Source organism: Typha latifolia, chromosome 15 (genome assembly GCF_019914945.1).
Source record: "Typha latifolia isolate L0001 chromosome 15, TyphaL0001v2, whole genome shotgun sequence".
Taxonomy (NCBI): Eukaryota; Viridiplantae; Streptophyta; class Magnoliopsida; order Poales; family Typhaceae; genus Typha; species Typha latifolia.
This window is the reverse complement of record NC_133100.1, coordinates 8,887,901-8,912,817: the sequence shown is the minus strand read 5'-3', so window position 1 is coordinate 8,912,817 and position 24,917 is coordinate 8,887,901. Positions and strand designations below refer to the sequence as shown.

The 24,917-nt window shown below is 37.9% G+C and overlaps 5 protein-coding genes across 8 annotated transcripts; 4 read left to right on the top strand and 1 right to left on the bottom strand.

Moving 5' to 3' along the window:
- Positions 1–851: 851 nt before the first annotated feature.
- LOC140801989 (uncharacterized) lies at positions 852–1,811 on the top strand (the record flags this gene model as incomplete). Its single annotated transcript, XM_073157393.1, has 1 exon — positions 852–1,811. A coding segment is annotated over one exon (729 nt), but the record flags the coding sequence as incomplete, so codon positions are not given.
- Positions 1,812–5,930: 4,119 nt separating this feature from the next.
- Positions 5,931–7,318, top strand: LOC140802396 (NAC domain-containing protein 90-like). The gene is made up of 3 exons (XM_073157910.1): positions 5,931–6,273; positions 6,387–6,679; positions 6,923–7,318. Exons 1-3 carry the CDS (start codon positions 6,120–6,122, stop codon positions 7,148–7,150), a joined length of 675 nt encoding a protein of 224 aa, XP_073014011.1. The 5' UTR covers positions 5,931–6,119; the 3' UTR covers positions 7,151–7,318.
- A 3-nt stretch (positions 7,319–7,321) lies between these two features.
- LOC140802395 (uncharacterized) lies at positions 7,322–9,040 on the bottom strand. Its single transcript, XM_073157909.1, has 5 exons — positions 8,798–9,040; positions 8,590–8,709; positions 8,445–8,522; positions 8,285–8,350; positions 7,322–8,082 (listed from the first exon to the last, which is right to left on the bottom strand). Exons 1-5 carry the CDS (start codon positions 8,975–8,977, stop codon positions 7,507–7,509), a joined length of 1,020 nt encoding a protein of 339 aa, XP_073014010.1. The 5' UTR covers positions 8,978–9,040; the 3' UTR covers positions 7,322–7,506.
- Positions 9,041–13,116: 4,076 nt separating this feature from the next.
- Positions 13,117–19,934, top strand: LOC140801853 (OVARIAN TUMOR DOMAIN-containing deubiquitinating enzyme 6). Of its 3 annotated transcripts, none has more exons than XM_073157196.1 (9): positions 13,117–13,258; positions 13,433–14,389; positions 15,309–15,470; positions 17,705–17,782; positions 18,177–18,255; positions 18,349–18,494; positions 18,759–18,824; positions 19,205–19,379; positions 19,477–19,934. In XM_073157196.1, the coding sequence occupies exons 2-9, from the start codon at positions 13,739–13,741 to the stop codon at positions 19,716–19,718; spliced, it is 1,599 nt and encodes a 532-aa protein (XP_073013297.1). In that variant the 5' UTR covers positions 13,117–13,258; positions 13,433–13,738; the 3' UTR covers positions 19,719–19,934. The 3 variants fall into 3 exon arrangements, with proteins under 3 accessions (XP_073013297.1, XP_073013296.1, XP_073013298.1); XM_073157195.1 differs by having other exon boundaries at positions 13,422–14,389; XM_073157197.1 differs by having other exon boundaries at positions 13,121–13,258; positions 13,498–14,389.
- A 496-nt stretch (positions 19,935–20,430) lies between these two features.
- LOC140802357 (mRNA-decapping enzyme-like protein) lies at positions 20,431–24,676 on the top strand. Of its 2 annotated transcripts, none has more exons than XM_073157867.1 (8): positions 20,431–20,710; positions 20,800–20,840; positions 20,935–20,984; positions 21,964–22,108; positions 22,501–22,557; positions 22,904–23,030; positions 23,518–23,973; positions 24,421–24,676. In XM_073157867.1, the coding sequence occupies exons 1-8, from the start codon at positions 20,552–20,554 to the stop codon at positions 24,475–24,477; spliced, it is 1,092 nt and encodes a 363-aa protein (XP_073013968.1). In that variant the 5' UTR covers positions 20,431–20,551; the 3' UTR covers positions 24,478–24,676. The 2 variants fall into 2 exon arrangements, with proteins under 2 accessions (XP_073013968.1, XP_073013969.1); XM_073157868.1 differs by having other exon boundaries at positions 20,441–20,710; positions 22,907–23,030.
- Positions 24,677–24,917: the final 241 nt, after the last annotated feature.

Below are 24,917 nucleotides of genomic sequence, written 5' to 3'. Positions count from 1 at the left end.
AAACCAAATGCTGGAGGAATACTAGAATGCATTGGACGATTTATATTTATTTTTAATTAGTGGGATTATTTGAACGTTTGGATTATTCTAATAAAATAATATAAATCAGAGATACGTGAAGACTCGATCCTTGCATCGCAAGCAATTGTCCTCTAGTAACTATAAAAGACGACAAATAGAGATGTTATTATCCAAATTAATTATGAGACATAGAATTATGATAAACCAACGACAGCGGATTACCCAATCACGATAAACAAACTTATTCTTAATACCCAATTGTTCGTATTGAAGCTTCTTAGATAGAACAGAGCTGACGTCCACGTGCCATCTGGAACGGTATCTCGTGCCCGTAGCTCTAGTTACACATTTTCATTCTGAAAGGAATTTAGCACCGCTGATCAGTGATCTAACGGCTGATCACTGCCGAGAACATAGTCAGGGGGGCTCTCGCCGGATGTCGCTGTTATGGACTCCACACCGCGCAGCAACTTACACGCATGGTTGACGTGGCGGGAGCGCGATGCCAAACTCTCCATGGGCTTGTAGGCCCACCTACTGTTTCAATGGCGAAAGATGAAATGAGATGGGCCATAGTCCAGTGACGGAAACCCCTAGGAGAGACCGAACAAGAATTCATCTCCGTACGTCCGCATAATTATCATAATATCCGCCGTTAAATCGCAGAATGGGGAAAAGATCTACGGTGCATACTGAAATGGTTTCGGAAGTCCACATCGTTAAGTTGGCGGGGCTTATCTAAAGCGCAAAGTTGGGGGTGGGCCACACTTCGTCTCCTCCTCCACTGGATGCCACGTAGGATCATCTCCTTCCTCTCCTCCTCTATTTAACCTTCCCCATTCCCCAAATGTTTCCAACCTCCGTCTCTCATCCTCTCATGGCGGAGAGCCACCACTTCGCCGGGGAACCGATTCGCCGATGATGTCAGCCCTTGGGGCATCCATGGAGGCCTTCCGCCACCAGCGTTCCCCGGGTCCGACCGCTTCCTTGGTCTCTTCTCCCCTCCTCCGCCTCAGGCGTCCGCCGCCGAAGGAGACGAACTCCACGAGGATGACATCCTATGGACCGGTTCGGATTCCCCCGATCCGATCCGCTCCCCGAGGCCCTTCCCCCCCACCTCCAACCCCAACCCCAATCCTAGCCCTAACCCGAAATCCGCATCCCGCGGCATCCCAGAACGAAACATCGGGATCCTCGCAGCTCTCTCCGAGGACGACAAGAATTGTATGCTCCGTGGCGGTTCCTCCGCCTCCCCCTCCGCTTCCCGGATGATACCGGCAATGCCGAAGGCGAAGGCAGAATATAAGATCCACCACCAGTCGGCGCCGGTGAACGTACCAGTGGGGCCGCCTAAGGCGAGGAAGGGAGTGATTGATCTCGTCGGCGAGGTTGACGACGAGCGGGACGAGGCGGACATGCTGCCGCCGCACGAGATCGTAGCGAGGGCGTCGCCGATGACGACCTTCTCGGTGTTGGAAGGGGCCGGGAGGACTCTGAAGGGGAGAGATCTCCGACGAGTTCGCAACGCCGTTTGGAGGAAGACGGGGTTTGTTGATTGAGAAAGGATGAAGGTGGTATCTTTTCTTCCTCGTCTAAAAGTTTTGGCTTTTTGCGGTTTCGAGATCTTGTGGTTATGGGAGGAATTGAGGACCTGTTTGTTGATGGTCCATTAGGCCTAAAATAAATAGATAAATATATAAATATATAAATAAATGTCTCCTGGCTCTTCCACTGCTTCGATTGGAATTTTGTTGTTCTTGTGCCATGGAAAAGCTCAAAGAAGCAAAATTTGACGTGTCTTTATGTTCAGTACGAGGCTTGCTCTTTACAGACCATCTTATAGCAATATAAATTGTCTGTGCGCTATGAATGTTAGTCAAAATAACTGATCAAAACTGATTCTATAGCTAGGAAATCTTGATGTATTTATGCCGGCTACTCTAGTAAAAAATTGTTGAACTTACTATTCCATTCTACTTTTCTCATTTTTGTTCTTGAGAAATTTCAGTTGTTATAACAATTTCACTTTTTTATCTTGATCATGAGATGTTGGTGGAACTTCTCTCGATTTCTATGAGCTATGAACAGTTCTCAGCAAAATTGGTGTTTCTCATATCTTATTGCATTCTAGTTATTTACTTTGCATTAACTTTTAATCTTTCACAGAGATAAAATCTATATTTGTTTCTCTGATGTAATGCTTGGATGAGTGATTGGCAAGTACTCCTGCTTGTTTGGATGCTTCTGTGGGTCTGAAAATTGGCCAGAGCTAGCTTTTTTTTTAGCTATAGAATTTCTCGACAACAATGACATATAGGTCACTATTCTTATTAGGTGTTATTTGGTCCAACCACTTGGTTGTCCAATTATTGCATATCATCAGTTATTGAAGAGCAAAAATATGCAATATCACTTGAAACTTATATTATTTCAGGGGTAAAATGAGTTGCCATCTTGACGATTAGGTATATGATCTTAACTAGGAGGCCTATATAGAACTGCAAATATCTTAATATCTCTGTTATTGTTGCAACTTAAGAGTTTAGAGAACGACTCTCGCGAAATTAGAATCACAAATCTTCATGGGAGTACTAATGATAAACCTATGAGATGTGATGTGATGTGATGCCTATTGTGTATATGCCTTATGAGATGTGATGCCTATTGTGTATTCAGCAATTCATATTGTCTAGCCTCTGTTAGAAACAGCCTAGCTCTTATCGACATGTTATGTTATTTCCATACAAGTGCCACCGGTTTGATACATTTTATACTTTGGCTAATATTTGATTGGTCAGGAACTCATCAGGACGCAATCAGTATGCATCATGCATTCCCAAACTTGTGACTATATTTTGCATACCTTTACTTAATGATAGAATTCTATCAGATGCTTCTTTTGGTATTTTTAGATGCAGTAGTTACTTTGTTGCCTCCAGTTAGAGAAGTATGTCCTGTATGCTTACGCAGCGAGTATGATGATCACAGATCTGGCATTTAATGGAAACTTTGTCAAGTTTTGTGTTGGTGCATGGAAACAAAAATGTGACATATAGTTATGACGAGTAGGATTTTATCTTATGACTAAATACAGCTCAACATTATCATAAGGACATTTGAAGTTTAACGCCTGGTGTAGCATTTGATATTTGTCGTAGAATTCACAGTGTTTCACTACTATCTTTGCATAATTGAGCAAATAATGATCAGTTTGGGACATCTCTTCTTGAATTATATGTATATATACCTTTCAGGAAAGTAAATTTGGGTATGCACACTTTATAAGTATTTATGCTTGTCGTATGTGAGGATTTGCAACTGCAAGTATTTCATGCTTTTAGTTTATTCTTAGAATAAGTTGAGTTTGCAGATATGATTTATATGGTGTTTGGCTTCTGTATGATTTCCTTCCTCGAAGTTAAATTCCTCAAAACTTTTAATCTTCCTTTCTCAAGTATAGTTTATACTAGTTTTGTGATCATCAGATTATCGGTTCTTCTCGAGTATTTGGTACAAATTTTTTTTGTCGTAATTCAAGAACAGATTCATTCCAAGTATTTACGTATTCATCTGGGTCTGAATTACCTACGAATTGAATTGGCCAATGTAGAGGAAATTTGAATGACAAATTCTATTCTTCATCATCAAATGCATGTCTATTTTAATTAGAACTAGACTTGTGAACAAATTGACCCAAACATTATATACACCATGGATGGATCTCTTCTTTGATTCTCTTTGTCTAATATATGGGAACAATAACAAGTTAAATTAATCCCTCCTTATTACTTTTCAATGAGAGTTTCTTGCTTGGTGGACTGGAAGTGTTAGGTTCTCTCATGGCTGGCATCAAGATAATAATCTTTCTTCTAATTGGTCTACTTTCCAACTGTGGAAGGCTTTGTAGGGGTGGAATTGGTCAGAGCTGGGGAGTTGCATTCAGGGGTCAACCATCCTTGGTCTTTCCATCTGAATCCATGTATGGAAATTTATGATCTTGTTTTTCTTTTTTAATTTTGAAGCTACGCGTACAAATTTGCACTCAGGTCGATTTCAGTGCTTTGGTCCTATTCTGCAATCTCCATCACCAACATGTTCAAAGTTTTATAGTACAGGTGATTGATTCAGATGTACTTTTGCATAGCAGTACCTGGATTTAATCGTTTTTATGCGTCATCTAGATGGTTTTTTTTTTCTTCCCCAAAGGTGGAAATAAAAAGCATATGGTTTTCGTAGAGAAAATTATAAGACAAGATGAGGACTCAATTTTAAATTCCACAATAAAAGAGATTTAAAAAAAAAAACTAGAGAATTTTATTAGAAAAATACCCTACTTTTGCTTCTATTATTACAGACACTTATGAATCTATGATATAAATACTTTTGGCATTCGAACCCTGAGTTTTTCTTTTATTGCCTCAAATACATTTATATTAGTCCACTATTTAAATGACCGAAAATAATAATTATATTTGCTCATTTTCACATGAAACTTCTTTTTTTTTATGACACATTAATCCTCTTCACTATATTAAATATTTTTTTCAAATTTATTTAATCAAAAAAATTATATATAAGCGTGACAATTATACCATCTATGAATTATTTTATTTTTATTTTAGAAAGAAGAAAGAGAACAAAGTATGAGGAAAAAAAAATGGCCGGTCCACCTTTTACAAAGAGAAAATTCAAGAGTCCCATGTATAAATGGGAAACAATTTAGATTTTAATAAAATTATCTTCATTATATAAAAGTATAGATGAATTAAATTAATTAATATACATAATAACCATAAAACCTCTGCCTAAGTAGACAATATCGCTGTGGGTATTTTAGATATTTTAATATTATATATAAGTTTATCTAAAGATATTTTTAAAATAATATACGAAAAGGGCTGGAAGAGGGGTGGAATGATAAATACTAATATTATAATAATCTGACAATAATAAAATCAAACTTCCGTATGTAATGAAACTATAAACTTTTCCAAGGAAAAGTCCAATTCATTTCCTTTTTGGATCTCTGCGGAAGACTTACGTGATCCTGGGAGTCTCAACAGGTGAAAGACAAAGAACGCACGCGTACTATCTCTAATCAATGTTTAGACTTCCTCTTGGAGTTTTTGACCAAACTAGCCCTCTTTTTTATTTATTTTTATAAAAATAGACTATCTCTCAAATTTAGTTATTATTAAATAGAGTTTAATTTACTGTAGTCCTAATAAAAATATTAAATTAATTAGTATTTTCAAAAATACTAATCAATTCATCATTGTAATTTTTTTCTTAATTAATTAAAAATTTAAGCTAAAAGGATTTATATATATATATATATATAACCCTAAACTAATCAGCGTTTTAGGATAAAATAAAATAATTTATTTTTGTAAAAATAAATTAAAATAGGGCTAGTTTGGTAAAAAAAAACTCCTTCCACTGGACCTTCTCTCCTACGTTCCTATCAAACAGAGTGCAGGTGTCACGCGCTTCTCGTACGAAACGACTCAACATTCTAATTCGAGCCATATACTCAACCGTGTTGGTAATTGGGATCCACTAACTTAACTAATAATAAATACCCTGTGACTAATGATCCATTTGACTTGGTCCAAAGGAGTAAATTAGGGGGGGTATTATCGACATTAATCCTTTTGGAGGCTATAATTCTGAGTTCCTCGTGTAAAGTTTAATTAAAGATCTCACTCTAAACTCTTGGCCTAACTTCCCATAAAAACTAAGTTACTTTTGAGATTATTAAGTCGATGAGGTTTCCGGAAGACAGGAATGAGACATTGACCTCAAGACTAATGGTCTCATCAACTCAAGTGTCCCAGGATGACTCGTTCATGTTCACATCACTGTTTAAGGAGTTGTATTTAGACTTGAAATTTCTCAGAACCCCAATTATCTTATCTCTATATATATATATATACATTCACAGCTTCTTCTTCACAATTCACATCATACATCAAGTTCACTTTGCAAGCTTATAGATAGTGCTAATTAAGTTCCATTAATATTGGATACCCTATTAGATAGCCAGAAAGGAAGAGAAATTTACGTATATATAGACATATATAAAGCTATATTTAATAATGAGTGATTACCCGTTAGGCTTTCGTTTCTATCCAACAGAAGAAGAATTGCTCTCCTTCTATCTTCACAACAAGCTGGAGAACACAAGGCAGGATATCGAACGCCTTATTCCGGTCACCGACGTTTACTGCTGCGATCCATCTCTTCTTCCATGTGAGTGAGCTTTTCTTTTCTTTTCTATCTCATTATCGTATGTCTGGTTGTTTCATAGACTCGCTGGTTCTGATACCATGTTAGATAATTAATTGGTCCCAACTTTTGTGCAGCTATGTCGGGGGCCGCAAGTGTTCGGGACCAGGAGCAGTGGTTCTTCTTTTGCCCTAGGCAAGAGAGGGAGAGCCAAGGCGGGCGGCCGACGCGGACGACCCCTTCCGGCTATTGGAAGGCGACCGGGTCGCCGAGCTACGTCTACTCGACGAGCAACCGGGTGATCGGCGTGAAGAGGACCATGGTGTTCTACGAAGGGAGAGCTCCAACTGGGTCCAAAACCGTGTGGAAGATGAACGAGTATAAAGCTCTTCAAGAAGGAGATTTGGGTGTACCAAATGCACCTCCAAGGGTAAAACTTTTTTGATCTGCTTATTGTTATTCAGATATATCTACATTCAATAATTATTTTACTTAAAATATTACCGCGAGTAAATTTTACCTCAATAATGTTTTACATTAATTTAGTTATATGTTAACGGCGTGGTGCTTTTGAAACTTTAGAACAACAATAAAAATAAAATGTAAATGTTTTTGATAAATTTCTCTGAATAAAATGATGATTGTTATTATTTTTTTTCTTGTGGTCTCGCAGTTGAGAAATGAATTCAGTTTATGCAGAGTTTACGTCAAAACAGCAACCCTGAGATCTTTCGATCGCCGGCCGCTTAACCCGGCGAACATCGGAAATCCGACGCCGCTCGAGCAACCGTTTTCTCGCGACAGCTCACCTTCCGGCGATGACGCCGGCTTTCAGGTTCCGGCTACTGGGGGAGCTGCTGACTGGAATGTCCTCAATGAGTTTGATATGGATTTTAGCTAGTAGTTGCAAGGAATTCTACTCTCCTTTTGTTTTTTAGTGTACTCTCCACTGAATCAATCTCTGTCTGTAATTCTCATGAACAGAGCAACCAATTGCCAACCTTTAATTAAGGATGCAAATTGGAAACTTTTTTGTTTAATTTCTAAGAAGCAGAACATAATTACTCCAGGATGGTATTTAAATAGGAGTCAACTCTTGTCATGTCTTATTGTTATGTTACATTGAAGAGCACAATACAACAATATCAGATGCTCTTGAGCAGTTACTTTGAAGACGAGAAGATTAAACAAACAAACAAACAAACAAACAAACAAACAAATCTCTGCAAAATTCTCAATCCCAAAAGCCTACAGAGGTTATCCTCGATTCCTCCCATGCAAGAGCTTCAACTTTGTGATCTCCTTCCTCCTCTTCCTGGCATCTGCTGCTGCTACATTGGCTAATTTTGCACCAGGATTAGAACACCCTACTTTTGAGTCTTTTGTCACAAAATTCTCATGCTGATTTGTTTCTGATTCAATCCGAACAGCTGTTAAAGATGTTGCAACTACTTTATCTAAAACATTAGTCTCCTCTTCTTCCTCAATGGCTAAAGTTAGGGGGCAAGCAACTACTTCTTCTTCCTCCATGCTAGGCAAAGATACCTTCTTATCTAACTCCGGAGTTATATTATGCTCTCTACTACTAGAGCCATCTTGAAGCAGAGGATAGAACCAAGCACACGGCGGCAAACAGAACGGCCCGCCGACGGTCGCATTACCTTGTTCGCCGCCGCACGGCTGGCAAGTAGGCCAGGATCGCCAAACGTACGGCATCAAAGGCGGTGCGCCGTAAAGCGTAACCGGGTACATAGTCGAGGAAGACGGTGTCTCCACTGGCGGCGCCGTACATTCTAATCTCGTATTGGAACAAGTCTTCTTTGTGTTTGCCATCTACAAATGATCAAACTGAATCCTGTCAGAATCATCGGTAGATCCTCTGTCGTCGAGGAATTTTTTTACTTGATCTTTTAGTTGTTTGTTTTGGTCTTTCAATGAGTGGTACTCTTTCATGGTCATTTCCTTCTCCTACATCCATAAATTCTACGTCATTAGCATATAAATCGATACGATAACATGAGATAATTTATAATACCAGCTTCATATTCTCATTCTCTGATGACAAATCTGCAACTTTTCTGGTTAGCTCTTCGCGAATGGTCTAAGCAAGAGAAGTAATAGAGAATTAACATAAGAAATCAAACATTTAGCTACAAATAATTTTTTGAAAAAAAAAAATCGCTTCTTTAATTTGCCTGTCTGCGACGAATAGTTTGCCTAGCTGATTCCCTATTAGCTAAAACTCTACGCAATCTCTTCGCCTCTTTCTCACCCTGCAAGATTCAAAAGTTTCAGAATCTAAAAAAGATTCGAAATTTGTACCTTGGAGTATATAAATACCTCAGTTGGATTCTGCTTCATACTGTAGCAATTGACTCCTACTTTACCCAATTCTAAGTTCAGTTGGGCTTTCGAGCTTTCTTCGTCGACGCCTTCATCGTCAACTCTTCTCTGCGCAAGCTACATGGAAACAACAGAAGAAGAGTAAAAAGAAATTATTTCTTCCTACTCAGAACACGGGCTTTGAGAAAAATCGGCGACGAGTTACCTCGGAGTCCGACGTCAACTTCTTCTGAGAGTTCTCGTCGTCGGCTCGTCCGGTAGCCGAGAGATCCGCCAGGGCGTGAGCCGCGTCGAGCTCCAACTCCGCCATTCCGCCCGACCCGCAATGGCAGGGCGGAGGTAACGGGTTGGAATCCGACCCGAGATCTTCGCCTTGGCCTCCCATGGCGATCGAGCACGAGCTCGGGAGGGCGAAGGGGAGCCGCTTGAGAGTGTGTGGGGGCGGGGATCCACGCAGGAGGCTCGGACACGTGGCGGGATTGGAGGAGCCCGTGGAGCATGCAACCGGTGCTCGCGGCGAGGTTCTAGATTGAGCCAGGTGGAGGATCGCCACTGGACCTTGCCTTTAGGGTGACGCGGCCTAGGAGGGTGCTACGTCCACGTGGAATGAGATAGCCCGGTGGAGCAATTATTTTTTTATAGGGTTAAAGAGTAAGAATGTATACATGGTTTCTTATATTATTGGACAGCTCGAAGACTAGATTTGGATTGGACCAAGCATCTCTAGATATATAAATATCTATAGACACTAATATAACAAACCGTTAATTTAAGCTTTTAGTATGTATTGCTCCGAATTAAATAACATTGAGATATTAACCGCAATGATAAGTTGCTCCTTTTACTGTAGTCATTAATCAAACCAAACCAAATCATTAAGTTAAATTACTTAAACATAAAATAATTTTTTTCATAATAATTTTTAAAGTTAAAATACCTACCAATTTAAGACATAACATTACTAACATAGCAGAACTTTTCTTTTCTTATTATTTATAAACCCAAAGGTCAGATATAGGGGTGAGAATCGGGTCGGGTTAAGTGGGTTTTGGTCGGATCAATTTTATCTTGACACGAACACGACCCGATTAATAAACGGATAACATGACCCGACCCGCCTAACCCGTTTAATAAACGATCCGTCTAACCCGTATACTTAAACAGATTGTATTAACCCAACACATTAACACGACCTGTCTAACTCGTTTAATATAAATCTTAATAAAATATAATATAATATTTTTCTGATTTATCCTATATAAACAGTGTATTATACAAACAAAATAATTTCTTACCACTCAAAACTCATACATAATTAAAATTACAATCCTAATACATATATGTTCATCTCATCAGGCCAAACATGTGTCACATGTCCACCGAAGTATTAATCCATTTCCTCTGCTTGCTCTTCTTCCTAAATTTTAAAATAATAATAATAATAATAAAAATAAAATACTTGCTCTTCTTTCTCCTCCCCCTTCCTATTTTTCAGGAGATGACGATCATTGCGTTCCTTCGTCGCCTCTCTTCTTCTTCCACCTCCTCCATTTGCTTCCTCTCTGTCACTTTTCATGGCTTCTCCTCTACCTTCAGCGACGAAACCCTAACAACCGAAACGAGCGTTCCCTTCACTGGTAACCAGATCGATCCCCCTCTCGCTCCGTCAATACGATCTCCTCCGAGCTCCTCTCCTTCTTCCAAACCACGTCCACCATGCATCGCATGGAGATCGCTGTCAACTCTCTATACAAGGCGAGCTCATCCTGTGGCTTGTAACACGTCTATAATGGCTAGGAGCCCGTTGAAGTCAGCATGGAAGCTGCTATCACTAAATTTGATGCCATCGTCACTGCCTACCTTGACCATTGTGTCTACCTCAATCGCAATGGAGATCTCGTATTCGTATTCGTCTTCGTCGAGCTCATGGGCCAGCGCAACAGGTGCTCCAGAGGAAAGGGCAGCTCGCGGCAGACAACGACTGGAGAGAGAGAGGAAAGAGAGGAGGCACGACAAAATGTTTTTCTCCTTTTGGTGAGATGAGTTGGCTGTGGCTGAAGAGCGGAGAGTGGAGAGAATGAGAGGGTCATTTAGGTTTTAGACTTTAGTTACCTTATATATATATGTTGGCGAGTTAGCAGTTTAGCGGGTTGACCCGACCTAATACGACCTGACCCGTATACTTAAACGAGTCAAACGGGTCAAAACATGTCACCTATATAAACTTGAACACGACCCGATTATTAAATAGTTTACGACCCGAACCCGATTATACTAAATCTAAGTTCGATTAAGAGTCAGATTATCGTGTCGGGTTATTGGGTCAGGTTAAGATTTGTCACCTTCTAGTTAGATATAAGCTAGACAAAAAGTCAATCATTCTTAAATACGTAGACACTTAGGCTGAACAAATAATTTTTTACCATATAGAGTTTTAACTAATATGATAAGCTAATTAGTTTAGGCTTCAAATTATGTGCATCGATGAATAATTATTCCGAATTAAACTATCATTGATATTTGCTCTAAAACGTCAAACTGCTGAACTACTTTCCAAACTAACCACACCGCTGAGCCATTAGTTGAGTTAAGCTATTGAGCCGAGCCACCAAAACACTAAATAATTTTTTTAATAAACAATTAAATAATTGCTTGAGTTTGAGCAAAACTTAATTATCCCGGTAATCTCTTCCGTGTTCCTTGGATCGCATCCGATTCCCTCCGGTCTTCTCCGTGACTCCAATTCGTATCTCTTCTTTGCATCACAGCAAACAGCTTTTCCAAACAAAAAGGTGACTCTTTGAGCGACACGTATACAGCTTTACTTCTTTGTGGATAGAAATATTATAGGAGCCGGGCCACCGATTCATACGAAACAGACACCTACTTGCGACGTACTCATTCGGTGGGCCCCGAGGGTTAAGCGAGAGAGTGTACTTTTGGGTGTCCGAAGTGCGTGCAACTAACTTTTCAATTTTATCAATTGGCATAAAGGGTACAGTGAGTCAGACCAGCGTCATTCCGACTCACAATCTCCACGAAGAGAATGTTAAATTCACTTTTACCCCCTTTAACCATGGCGTTTTATTTAAATAAGTGAAAACAAATATCTATACAATAAGAACCTCTTTAACCATCTTCGCACTATTCTATTAAGGCTTGCATAATTATATTACAGTGATAAATTGTATTTTAGTATCCCTTAATAGTTATATGATAATGGTTGTTACCAAATGGAGCCCACTTATTTTAGAAATGAAAATTACAATAATTTTTTATTTAAATTTATATAGTTTTAATACATAAAATTTCATCTAATTGTATTGCAACCTTTTCTGTTGTAGTTTATTTTCTACTAAATATTCGAGTTGAATAATAAGTAAAATGAAATTGCAAGCACACTCTATTATTATTCCTCTCGTCAAATAAAAAAAATATACAACATAGTTTGCATTTATTACTTTTGTATTTCGTATATATATGACTTAAGTGCGAAATAAATTTAGGGATTTTTCTTTTAACTATTTAATTGGCAATCAGTTTAAGTTCGTACATTTTTAGTCGGAGGTTAGTTAATTAATAATTTATGTAGTTAGTAATTTAGTTGTTCATGATTATTCAATATAATTCGCACTTACTAGTTAATGTATATTATTTCCCACCAGTATTTCTTACAAGTTTCACAATTTAGTTATTAAATACTTATATTTTTTATTTACTATTTTATTATGTAATTTATAGTTATTGAACATTGATATTTTTTTTAATTTTTTTAATTTTTTTATGTAAGCACTTTTATTGAGTATTTGTATTTTATATTCCATAGTTTAATTACATTATTCATAGTTATTAAACACTTATTTTTTTTTATAAATTTCTTAGTTTACTTAGTTCTTAGTATCTAATAATATAGATTATAGTTAATTTGCAAAATTCATTATTTTACCTATATTATTTAATAAACATACGTTATTATATATGTTTTCTAAGATAAAATAACATAATAATACATTTAAAAAGTCAAACTAATTTGCGTAAGTATGTATATTAATTATTACATAGATATATTAGAAGGAGAGCAAATATTTATTATTGTTCACATCATTGCAATAGTGAAATAATAATATTATATTAAGTATATTTTAGACTTTTATCTTCAAAAGAATAAATAGAAAAAAAATATAAGATGCAAGGGCTTGATCCAAACATTGAAAATCATTATGTTTTTATTTTCACTGGAGAACTAAAATATGAGAATAATTCTTATATTATAGGCAAAAACCCAAAAGTGTAAATTTACGTGCGGAGTAAAATTCTCACCTCTACTTTACTCCGACCTCTGACAAGGGATCCATATTCCATACCAGTAAGCGAAACGCCTCTCACGTGCGACAGCCACGTGTCGGTGGCGGCCGGCAGGAGCCAATTCCCAGTATAAAGATGCGAAAACCTTTTTTCCCCGTTTCTTCTATCCGTTTCTTTTCCCCGTTTCTTTCCTCTTTCCGTTCTCCCAAACTCTCCCCTTCACGTTTTTTTCTCCACTCTCCTCCCTCATCTCTCTCTCTCTCTCAGAGTGGAGTTAAAGGTGAGAGTAATCCAAGTTCGGATCGAGGATTCGTCGATTGCTTCCGCCTTGGATCTGGAATCCTCTTCCAAATCCCTAGATGTAAGCGATCTCTCTCTCTCCCTCTCTCTCTCTCTGCTCCGATTCTTTTCTTTGCGCCAACATCGCCCGTTCTTGAAGTTGTTCAGTATTCGGCGAGAGCTGCTGTTTCTGGCTTCTCTTTCTGGGTTTTATTTGGGCTTTCTCTGAGATTCTTGGATTTTAGGGTTATCTCAGGGTAATTTCGTGAGTGTTATGGGATTATTTCGCCTTTCTTGCGTTGAAATGGGTGCCTTGTGAAGGTTCTCTCCCTCTGAGTTGACTTGAAGAGGTGGTCTCTGGTTCTGATGAGAATTGGTAGGGGGATGCTGAAATTGGTTGGGTCGGAGAAGAAGGTTGGCCGAGGGATTGGTATAACTGCTCCTAAGGTTAGAACTCGGGATAAAGGAATGATCTTTACTTGGAGCCTTTGAGCCCTCAACAAGAAAAAGAGAGTGAAGAAAGTGGAATTACTGGAAGGATCAAGATTCTGCACAGGAAAAGATGACTAGGATCTTTGTCCAGAGAGGGTCGGCCGGCTCCTCCTCAAATGCTAATCGGCCACCGTCGTCTTCGCTGCCACAAACTTCTTCTCATCAGTCTGCTGCCTCGACATCGAAGGAGGAGGAACAAGAAAAGGAGCTCCTTCAAGAAATTGGGGTTTTAGATGCCGGGGATCAGCTTGGGAACATCGAGGATAGAGCCACCAAGAATGATGAGCTTCTGCCTGAAAGTTCCCAGAGGAGCGTAGTTGAGAGGGAATCTGATGACAGCGTTGACAAGGTGAAATCTTCGAAGGATGATGCTTCATTGGATTCTGAAGTTGTGGCGGAAGAGGTGAGTGGGCATGATGATTCTGTGCAGTTGGGGATTGGTGCATCTCGGATTATTTCAGGTGCTTCTTACCCTCCACCTCCTCCTGCTCCACCGCCAAAACCATCTGGGACAAATCTGGGCTTGTGGAGAACAGCTTCAGGGGGTTCCAATAGCGTGAGGGTTGGTTCATCAAGAAGGGGATCAGTCTGGCCCACAGTCACAACTCGGTCATCTCCCTCTGGTTCTCGGCCTACTTCTCCCAGGTCACATGCTGAAGGCGAAGGTTACAACAGTGCAGATGAACAAGGTCCATGCTATCCGTCCTCATATGATGATGCAGTAAGATGTGTTCACTTACTCTTTGTTTTAATCACTTCAGGCTGACTTACAAACTATATTTACTTCTTGAAATTCATAATGAAAAGAACCGTCAGATAATGGTTGTCGCTGATTCTGTCCACCTTGTATTTCTGCACTAGTTATGTTTTTCAAGTAGTTGCCAGATTTCATTTTCTCAATTCACCTTCTTGTTGCATGTAGATTCGTTTTTTAGTACTTATCTGGCATAGAAATGTTTAAGACTCAACTAGAATAATTTTATCCTTACCGTCTTACAAGGAGACTCTAATTGCACTGCATGGCTTAGTCTCTGTGTGTGTGTGTGTTTAAGGTGTGTAAGGAAAAATGGATATGAAAGAAAGTTGTGAGAGAAGATATTAATTTATACTTAATGCATCACGATAAGATAGAATGGTAAAATGACAAATAACATCAGAAGTTTATTTATTAATTTTTTTCACGGCATTATTAGTTTCAGTTGATGCACCTTTTCTGATGTTGCCAGATGCAAACACATCATCTGAACAATCTGGTTAGATTTATTTGGCTTATCCTGGTTAGATTTATTTGGCTTACTTTTGATGAATACAATTTTAGGTTGCTATAGTGGGTATTGGTTAGTTTATCTTTCTTTTGTTGTTTTGTATCCTTCCCTTGGGTTTATTCTTGTCTTTGATCAACATGGTGCATCGTGCTGGTATATTAAAATGATGTAGAGTGCTTTTGTGTACTAATTGATACTAGTTTGATGTATGTTATGGTAAGGAAAAAAATTCAGAATAGTTCTTCAATTCATGCTCTTCATGTCTTCTCCACTAGATACTTGCCTGTTGTTTCTTGTTAATTGTGATTTTGACTCGTATACCACTATTTCCTTTGTTTAGCATATCCTGAATTTTTTTGTTGGTTTTTGTTTCAGGAGAGAGAACGCATTTTTGAACTTGAGATAAGACGAGTGAAGGGATTTGAGGTCAAAAGGATGCTAGAGGATGGAAATTGTCTCTTTCGTGCTGTTGCAGATCAGGTTTATGGTGATCCAGAAGCATATGACTTGGCTAGACAAATGTGCATCGACTACATGGTACTTAGACCAAGAAACTGTATTCTCTATGGCCTTAATAAATGATTTTCACTAGTATCACTGACAGTTCATGTTGATGATGTTCAAATAGCCAACATGAGCAAGGCTGTTGATGAATAAGAAGTAACAAATATGAGCAATATATGGCTGTACAGAGAGTCCTTGTGAAGTTTCTCGTCAGAATAAAATAGTAGAGGAGTTTGCTGTCAAACCTAAGAACTATTCTCTTGGTTGTAGTCTAGTCTCATATGACCCAGGAGCAATCCCTCTAGGAAGACATGGGAATACCTAGACGAGGGCAAAGAGTGAGACTTTTAATTTACTGATTGTTTCAAATTGAAATAAGATATTCCTTTTGGAAATAAAAATGAACCAAAAGGCCATGTAATATAATATTGAACAAAATTGGAAGCTCGAAAAGCTGCGAAAGAAAGTAATGGGGAGGGTTTATCTGTGAACTTTATAAAAGGGAAAAAAACCCTACCTATTCAGGCAAGATAGGTGTTTGAAAATCCACCGTTTTATCAATCTGTCTTGCATTAATGCAGTAGTAGGGTAGTAAGTAGCCATCGCATTTAGAAATATGCAAACAACATTGCTGCCGATTGTAATAGCTTCATGCAGATAAATAAAAGTTTCAGGAGACTGCAGAATTATAAGATGTGTAACAATTATTATAGCCTTTTGTGGTGAAGATGTAATTGTGTCAAGATCGAATTGCACAACAGGAAGCAAGGTTTCTTTATGTCATTATTCTTTACTCTACCATCAAAGTCGTAGCCACGTATACAGGAATAGCATCATGTACATTCTTGTGAGGGTGGGTTGCCCATTTTTTTAAAATGTATACCCTATTGATTCATATGTCCTTACATTCTGTTTAAGTTTAGGAATCAGCATATAAAGATCATATTTTGACATATCTGTCTTATCATTAGTTTTGTATCACCTATATTCGTGAAATGTACTTTGGACGCATATAGCCTAGATTTCCTAAGTATTTCAGATGTTGATGCCCATTCTGAACCATGCTGGTTGGTATACAAATGTCAAAATCGTCACAGGAAATCATTTTCATCTTCAAACCTTCATTGAGTTACAGCATGCCTACTGAGGCTAGTATAAGCATATATATATGTCGCATTGGGTTGAAGGACCCGTGCTGATTGGCTCATTTATTTCTGACAGCTCAACAGAGTATGGACGTACTACCATGATGGGAAATCCTACATTTTGGCTATTATAAATGCACTTCAGTTATAAGTGAAAGCTCATACACACACATCTACATATAATATGCATAATGAAAATTTAAATATTACCATCTATTAGTGCTTGCTCCCTGTTTTTTTTTCTCCATATTAAAGGAGTTTTCGTCATGTGACTCTATGCGTTCTAAAATAATTATATTTGTAAGCAAAATGCTAGAGTAATTCATCTACTAGATGTGGTAGTTTTAAACTAGTGGATTTAACCTAAATTTTTGTCAGTTGTGTTACCAATTATTTGTTTATAGAAGCTTGTTGTATCTTGTTAGATATGCTTCTTTACTTCAATAAAGCGAATTTAATTTTGAATGATTACGTATACTTTTGCAAGGATAACCTTCAATAAGAAAGCTCTTAACATTAATATGCTATTTTGTAAGTTAGGCCAACCAGGTCGCTAATTGGTTGGCCTTGCATGCAAGATCCTTGTTGTCTCATTTTGTGTTGGATGGTTCTTTGCCCTCGGACCTTATCCCCATTCTGCATTCTGACCTTTCCAGCCAATTTTGTAGGCATCTGTGAAAGGGGTTTTGTATCTTTTGCCCTCTATCGTTATCCCTTTTTAGTAACACATTCCTCTATTCTTACAAAAAGAAAGTTAAAGAATTTACTATAAATGTTTATGTAAGCTTATATAATTTAGATTAATCCAACATTTTCTAGTATGGGGAGTTCTGGGGAAAAAACTCTATATTAGATATCCTTCTGAGTTAATTTTCAAAGAAAGCTTATGCAATCTATTGGATGTTTTATGGCATGTGTTCCTTTTGTTTTACGGACCGGAGCAGTTCCTTCTATTCACTGCTCATCAATGGAGAAAAAGAGCTATATTATTTTAATATGGTAGATATGTTAGCAGCATGAAAGCATAATGGGATGTTGTCTCTTAATGTAGCTTTGCATTTTTTTTGAGTGGATATTCAAAACATGGAATTTTCCTGTTAAATTTTCAATTTCTTTTGGCAGGAAAGAGAGAGGGACCATTTTTCACAATTTATTACTGAAGGTTTTACATCTTACTGTAAGAGGAAAAGACGAGACAAGGTATTTCTGTTCAATCTAAGAGCCATTTTTATACTGTATCAAACAGTTTCCTTGTGTTTTGCTGACTAGATTTTAGCTAAGTTTACCTACATATTCACCTCCTGAACTATGAGTCAGTATCACATTATACCCTTGAAAAGTAAAAGCATATCATCTGTCCCCTAAATTATTTAAAATGTTATAATGTCCATCCTTATAAAAGGGTGCCGATTGTTACACTTTAGATATTATAAGAGGTAAATTGTATGTTTTTATTCTTCAGGGATGTTTATAAGCTAGAGTACATAACCGTGTTAATTTTTATCACTAGGTGATGGAAACAATTATGCTTGACTTGTAAAGGACCATTTCTTTATTTTTTTGGCTGGAATTTAAAATAATTAACTTTTTGCAGGTTTATGGGAACAATGTGGAGATCCAGGCATTTGCTGAGATGTACAATCGTCCTATTCACATCTATTCCTATAGCACAGGTGTGGTTTTCTTTCAGATAATTTTTCTAGTGCCTGTGCGAATGCAATATAATTTCTGATTAGCTTTTAAGTGTTGCTTTTTCCCCCATGCAGAACCTATCAACATATTTCAAGGAAACTATGATACAGACACACCTCCCATTCGGTTAAGTTACCATCATGGTAACCATTACAATTCACTTGTTGATCCTCGTCGATTGACAATTGGTGCAGGTTTAGGGTTCAGCAGTCTTCGAGGAGTGAGTCATCTGCACCTTGTCTTTGTTGGAGAATTGCTTCTCAAACATATTACTCGTTAACATTATACTACCTTTTGCTTATTCTTCGTATGAGTTAGAGGAATTAGTCGTCCACAATGTAGCAGATTGTAAGTTATTTTAGTTGGTCAAGGGCATTCTATTGGTTCAAAATTTGTTCATCATTTACCTGGTAATGATGTTACTCTTAAATCATTTTTCACCTGGCTGTCTTCCAATTTTGTTGATATTAATTCTCTTGTACAGGCAAACATCGATAAGGACCAGGTGAAGGCTGCTATAAAGGCACAGCAAGACCAGCAAATTGACAATGTAAGTAGTTCCACTTGTAAGGTTGTTATTGCCTTTTCCCTGCTATAAAGTTGATTATTTAGGTGCTCATTCTTTGATTAAAAAATGACCACCAATGTGGGCATCATTTACATGTAGCAAGAAACTTCATGAATACCTTGCTATTCTATTTGGCTGTTGTTTAGTCAGACTTGCAACACCTTTATCCTTTATATGCCCTGTTAGTTTGTGACAATTGCACCTCTTCAAACCTAGGGTTTCTGTTATTTCCTAAAATTTTGACGCCTCGAGTGTAGTTTTGATCTCTCAGAGCCTTTAGATTGGATAGTTTGCATGAAATATGAACCTTGATTGTCTTGTATGTTAGCTACACCTTTCTGAATAAACCACCTAATTGGCAGGCACTTCTGGCTGAGGGGCGTTTCTATTCTGACTTGGAGTTGACAGAGAAGGAAATAGAGCGCATGGTGATGGAGGCGTCACGAGCTGAATACTTAGCTGAGGAGAAATCGAAGCAGCAACTTTCATTTAGAGAGTCTTCAACATCAGGGGCAGAGCCATCATCTTCTGGGGCAAGTAAGTTGTTTGTTACATTGCTGCTGCATCTTCGTTTTGCTTATGTAGGAAGTAGTAGGAAGTAGACTGACATTCTGTGATGCTCATAATTCAACAGTTACCGGGCCATCCCAATCAACAGCAGGGAGAGGCAATGACAAGGCAGTGCTACCAGATTTGGTGCTGACGAGCAGCATGCAAATTGTTCTGTCCATGGGTTTCACCTATATGCAAGCTATTGAGGCGTACAGCATATTCGGTGACGATGTAGACTCGATGATCTGCTACCTGGTGGAAATGGGCGGCACCAGTGGTTCTTTACGTGGCAGCAGCCGGCACAAAGGAAAGGCTACGGAATGAGCCTTAGAGAGGGGGGACCTGTTTTGAGTACCCAGATGGTTAAATATACACAAGAATATCCCTGGATGCCCATATGTGGGGGATAATACTAGATAGAAATGAGTCGAATAAATGTTCACAGGGATATGTACATTGTGTTTTTTTTTTTCTACAAATGGAAACCCTCTGTCTTTTAACCGTATCATATGATATAATTCAGGGTCTATATTGAAGTTAGTAATGTGTGCTTTTCATCTCAGTAGAGTTAGAATAATAGCCATCCCCATCAATGTTGGTCTGCTCATCCATTAAATATTCTTATAGAGTTATTCATCAGCAAGATTGGATTCGGTCATATATTGCTCTTGGTGGTGCTTCTTTTTCTCTCTCTTTTTTTTAATATTTATTGCAAATACAGAGATCAAATTAGAAATAATGGGAAGACATGGTGAAACCTCGTGCGAAAGCAAAACAAAAAGGTTTATTACATAAAGAAAAAGGTGGATTTGTGTATTGTTTTGTACTCTTCAGAGATGCAATTTGATATTAGGGCATAGTAAAAGGGGTAGAAATATAATTAGGTTTTAAAAAAAATTGGATCGGGTTTGCGTTTACCCGACCCGTTTCCACCTCGACACAGCTGTACTCGTGCGACGGCACGTGAGGCGTGTGCGAAGTGGGGCTTAAAATGGTACTCCCGATCGCTATAATCTCTCTCTCTCTCTCTCTCTCTCTCTCTCTCTCTCTCTCTCTCTGCAGCGAACAAAGAGGAGACGAGTAGACTACGATAGTGGAAGGAAACCCCCCAAATCCGAAATCGAACTTTCGATTTAGAGCTAGGGTTCTCGAGAGCGATGGCTCAGAACGGGAAGCTGATGCCCAATCTGGATCAGCAGAACACCAAAGTCCTGAATCTGACCGTTCTCCAACGGATCGATCCCTTCGTCGAGGAGATCCTCATCACCGCCGCCCACGTTACCTTCTACGAGTTCAACATTGATCTCAACCAATGGGTATCTCTTGATCATTTCCCCTTCGATCCCATCTCCTCTTTCCCACCTCCTCGGTCTCCTATCTGATTCGTCTCTCTGATCTATTTCAGAGCCGGAAGGACGTCGAGGGATCGCTCTTTGTCGTCAAGAGGTGACATATTTTATGTTTGCTTCATTGAATTTGATCTAAGCGTTTGGATTCCTGTGGATTTTTTATGTTAATGATGTGGTCACGTTTTTGACAGAAACACCCAGCCTAGATTTCAGTTCATTGTCATGAATCGGCGTAATACAGGTAATTTGAGCTTCTCTTTTAATTTTTTTTTCAAAAAAGTGGACTGTAATGAAAAAGACCATGTATTTGTCTTCTGTAGTGGTATCTAATGAGAGGAAGCATGTTTTGGATATAGTCCCCTGAAATCTATGCTTGCTTATAGAAATTTCTGGATGAACATCTTTTGCATGTTAATTATTTTAGCGGGATTGGAAACTGTGGAAACCCTTCTCTGTCACTATAGTTGAGTTACCAATGGGGAGTATTATATTGATCTTACTTGAGGGTTCGTGGTTATTCAACTCATATATTAGTTTTTAATGTCTTTAGATTCAGAGATATTCTAAATAAGACTCTTTTAGATAAGATCTTCCACTTTTCATAAGATTGATCTTGTCATATGCACATAGTTGACAGTTTATCTTTGAAGTTTGTTATGATGCAACACGATCTAGAATAGGCTGCATCTGACCATCATGATGGCGGGTTGTTGAACCTCTAATAGTGTTGTTAAAACGTGAGTTGTTTTGATCTTATACTTTGATACTCTCTTAATCCAAATCTGAGGGATGTATGAAATCTTGTTCCTTTTCCCTTTTTTCAACTCCCTTCTGTTTCTACTCATAATCTTGTGGTGTCTTGTCATCTTTCATTTATGTTCATCATTTCATAAAATACCCATCACTGTTTCTTGTAGGACATTTTGGCTGATTCTCATCTGGATCAACTTTATGTAGTGCAGATAGGATTCTGCCAGTTACTATAGATATGCATATGTTACTCTATCCTTTGCTAATAAACATTGATATGTAGTATATCACTTTGCTCGACCTTGCTTGTAGTAATACCAATTCATTAACTTATTTGGAATAAGAATGTCATATAACTTTGTGAACTTTTGACTTCATATTATCACATTATAGTATGTCATAAAATCAAACTATTGTGCTGATATACATTCCTGTACATTTTTATGTTTAGTCTTCTTTCTGGTTAATAGATAATCTGGTGGAGGATGTTTTGGGTGATTTTGAATATGAAGTTCAAGTTCCTTATTTGTTGTACCGGAATGCTGCCCAAGAAGTAAATGGTATATGGTTTTACAATGCCCAAGACTGTGAAGCTGTTGCAAATCTTTTTGGAAGGTAATTGTCATTTGTTAAATCTCTATTTTGTTTCTACCAATTTTGATGGTATTATAGGAAATTAATTGGGCTGGAATTACTAGGAAAGTTTTTTTTTTACTAGTTTTGTGCTTTACGAACCGCATTGTTTGTTCACGTATAGGGAAGCATTTACTTTTTCGGTCTCATGTTCTTTTCAAGTATAGTTGTTTGTTTTGTATTCACTTAAGGTCTAGGCTTCTTTTATTTTATTTTTTTTTCTCTTAGATCTCCTTGAACTTTTACTGTAAAAGCTCTTGAAAATGTTTTCTAGACAGGATTTCTATTCTATGTTCCTTGTGTGCTCTATGATGCTTGTATATTGATTCATTGTGGAAACAGTTTTGAAGACTAAATCAAATTTTATTTTACAGGATACTGAATGCCTACTCTAAAGTTCCTCAAAAGCCAAAAGTATCACCTACGAAGAGGTTGTATACAAACAGTTCCAGTTTAGCTGTGATATGCTACTATATTTGTCAACATTTGAATTGTGGTTTTTCTAGATATTGACTGAGGAATGATCAATAAGTTTATGATGCTTTATTTCAATCTATAACTTCTTGAAATGTTTATTAGTGGATCTGATATGTATTATGCTTTATTGCAATTTAGCAATTTCTAAAAGATAAAATTATTTGAATTCATAATCGTTCTTCTTTGTAGTTTCAGTGAAGTCCTTTTTGTAGCTAAATGTGGTCCGATATTTGTTATTATATACAATTTCTCCTCCCAGAACTGTGCCTGAAGATCTAATTTTCTTCTCCAAATATGCAGCAGCGAGTTTGAAGAGTTGGAGGCAGTTCCTACTTCAGCTATTATGGAAGGTCCCCTGGAGCCACCAACATCATCTGCTGCTCCTGTTCCAGATGTTCCCGATGATTCATTCGTGAACTTTTTCAGTGTATGCTCTTGTTAATTCTTTTAACTGTTGAATGTCATCTCATTCTAAAATCCTTCAATATATGTCTATGACCTTCCCAACCACGATTTGAAATTCTATTCCTTCAAGTTATTTCACCTGGAAATAAGAAAACCTTGGTCTGTCTGACATACCTAATCAAGTCTATGTTGTCATTGGAATAACTCTTATGATGATTATTGTGGTTAGACTTGATGAACCTCCTTTTCGGCTTTCATAGTATGGCACCAGTTCTAGAGGCTAGTTTCTCCTGAAAAGCTCAGGGCACAGTTTCTTATCAGTTTTCAAGCTTGACAACTTTCCCATGCTCTTATTTATATATTCAAGAAGATTTACTATGTGCCTCATGGACTTTTTATTTCTAGAAGATTTACTGCGTCTCTAACTCTGACGATACCCAACTAGGTAGCATGTCATTACAGCCCAATAAATTCTTACGTCTGACAATGGCGATTTCATTTGTTTGCAGGCAGCTACAAATATTGGAATTTCATCAAATGCAGCAATTTCTGGACGCCCACATCAATCAACGGCTGCTGTTCCATTGTCTTCCCACGTGCATAACATCACTCCAACTGTTCCTACTCAATCTGCCCCTTCTTTGGTTACTTCATCAACTCCCTTAGTGCCACTCCTCGATACTCAAGAAGCTAGCAGCAACCCTAAGCATGCAACCAATCTTGTAACACCTTCCTTCTTTGCACCTGCATCATCATCTTCTGCATTGATAATGCCACCAGTTTCATCTTCTGTGCCTATTGCCCCTCCTCTCCATCCTCCTGTGACTATGCAGCGTCCATATGGTACCCCACTGCTTCAACCCTTTCCACCACCCAATCCACCTCCATCTCTTACACCAGCTACCAACTACGGTTCCATGATTACAAGAGATAAAGTACGGGATGCACTATTGAAACTTGTGCAGGTATTACCTTGGTGTGCCATTTTGTTAAATTGCACAAGCTGAATCATATAATTTACATCAGGGTGACCTAAAATAAGAAATCTGAGACTGTTCTTTGATTAGGATTTAGATGATGGTGTATGAACTATATAATTGATTTTTAATTGGAGCATAAGATTATGATTGACTAGTGGTTTTTAAATTACTTTTCAGTTTTGGTTAGATTTGCAGGAATACGTTTTATAATTCTTCATTGAGATTTTCATGATTTTCTTAGACTGAGTTAGACTAAAGAATTTCCCACTTCAACTTTACCATGCTCATGTACCTGAATTAATTTTCCCAACTTCTTGTGATGTTACTGTTATTATTCTAATTATTGACATCTCTACTTTGTTATTGCATCTATGCACAAGTTTCTGATCAAGTGTTCGGCATCTTAACCTTACCCTCTTTTATCTGTGACAGAATGACCAATTCATCGATCTAGTGTACCGGGAGATGCAAAGTTCACATTATTCATAGAAAGGCTTGAGAGCTATGATTTAGCTGTTGTGACTGGTTCCACTGATGTGCTTCTTGATGTTGTGTGCCTGCAGGATGAGCTTTTGTATAGTTTTCGTTATCCATGGTTCTGGATTGTATGAGCTTCTGGTTTATACAGAATTTTCTCATAGATATTTCTAATAACATTATAGATATTCTGTGGTTTGTGATTTTCCAACTGTCCAGAGTTTGTAATTGTTCCTTGTTTGTGTCCTGATATTTTTTTTTGGTTCCATTCATGTTTGTTGGTTCTGGTATTTCTTTGTTGGCCCTCGTGTAAGAATGCCAAGTTCGGCAAATAGGAAAACCTCATTCAATTCCTAGTTAGGAATCTCATTCATAACAAATGTTAATTCTCCTTGCAAGTGTGAAATGTTGATAGAAGCAGCCGCTACTGTGAGCACTATCAGCATTCAGCA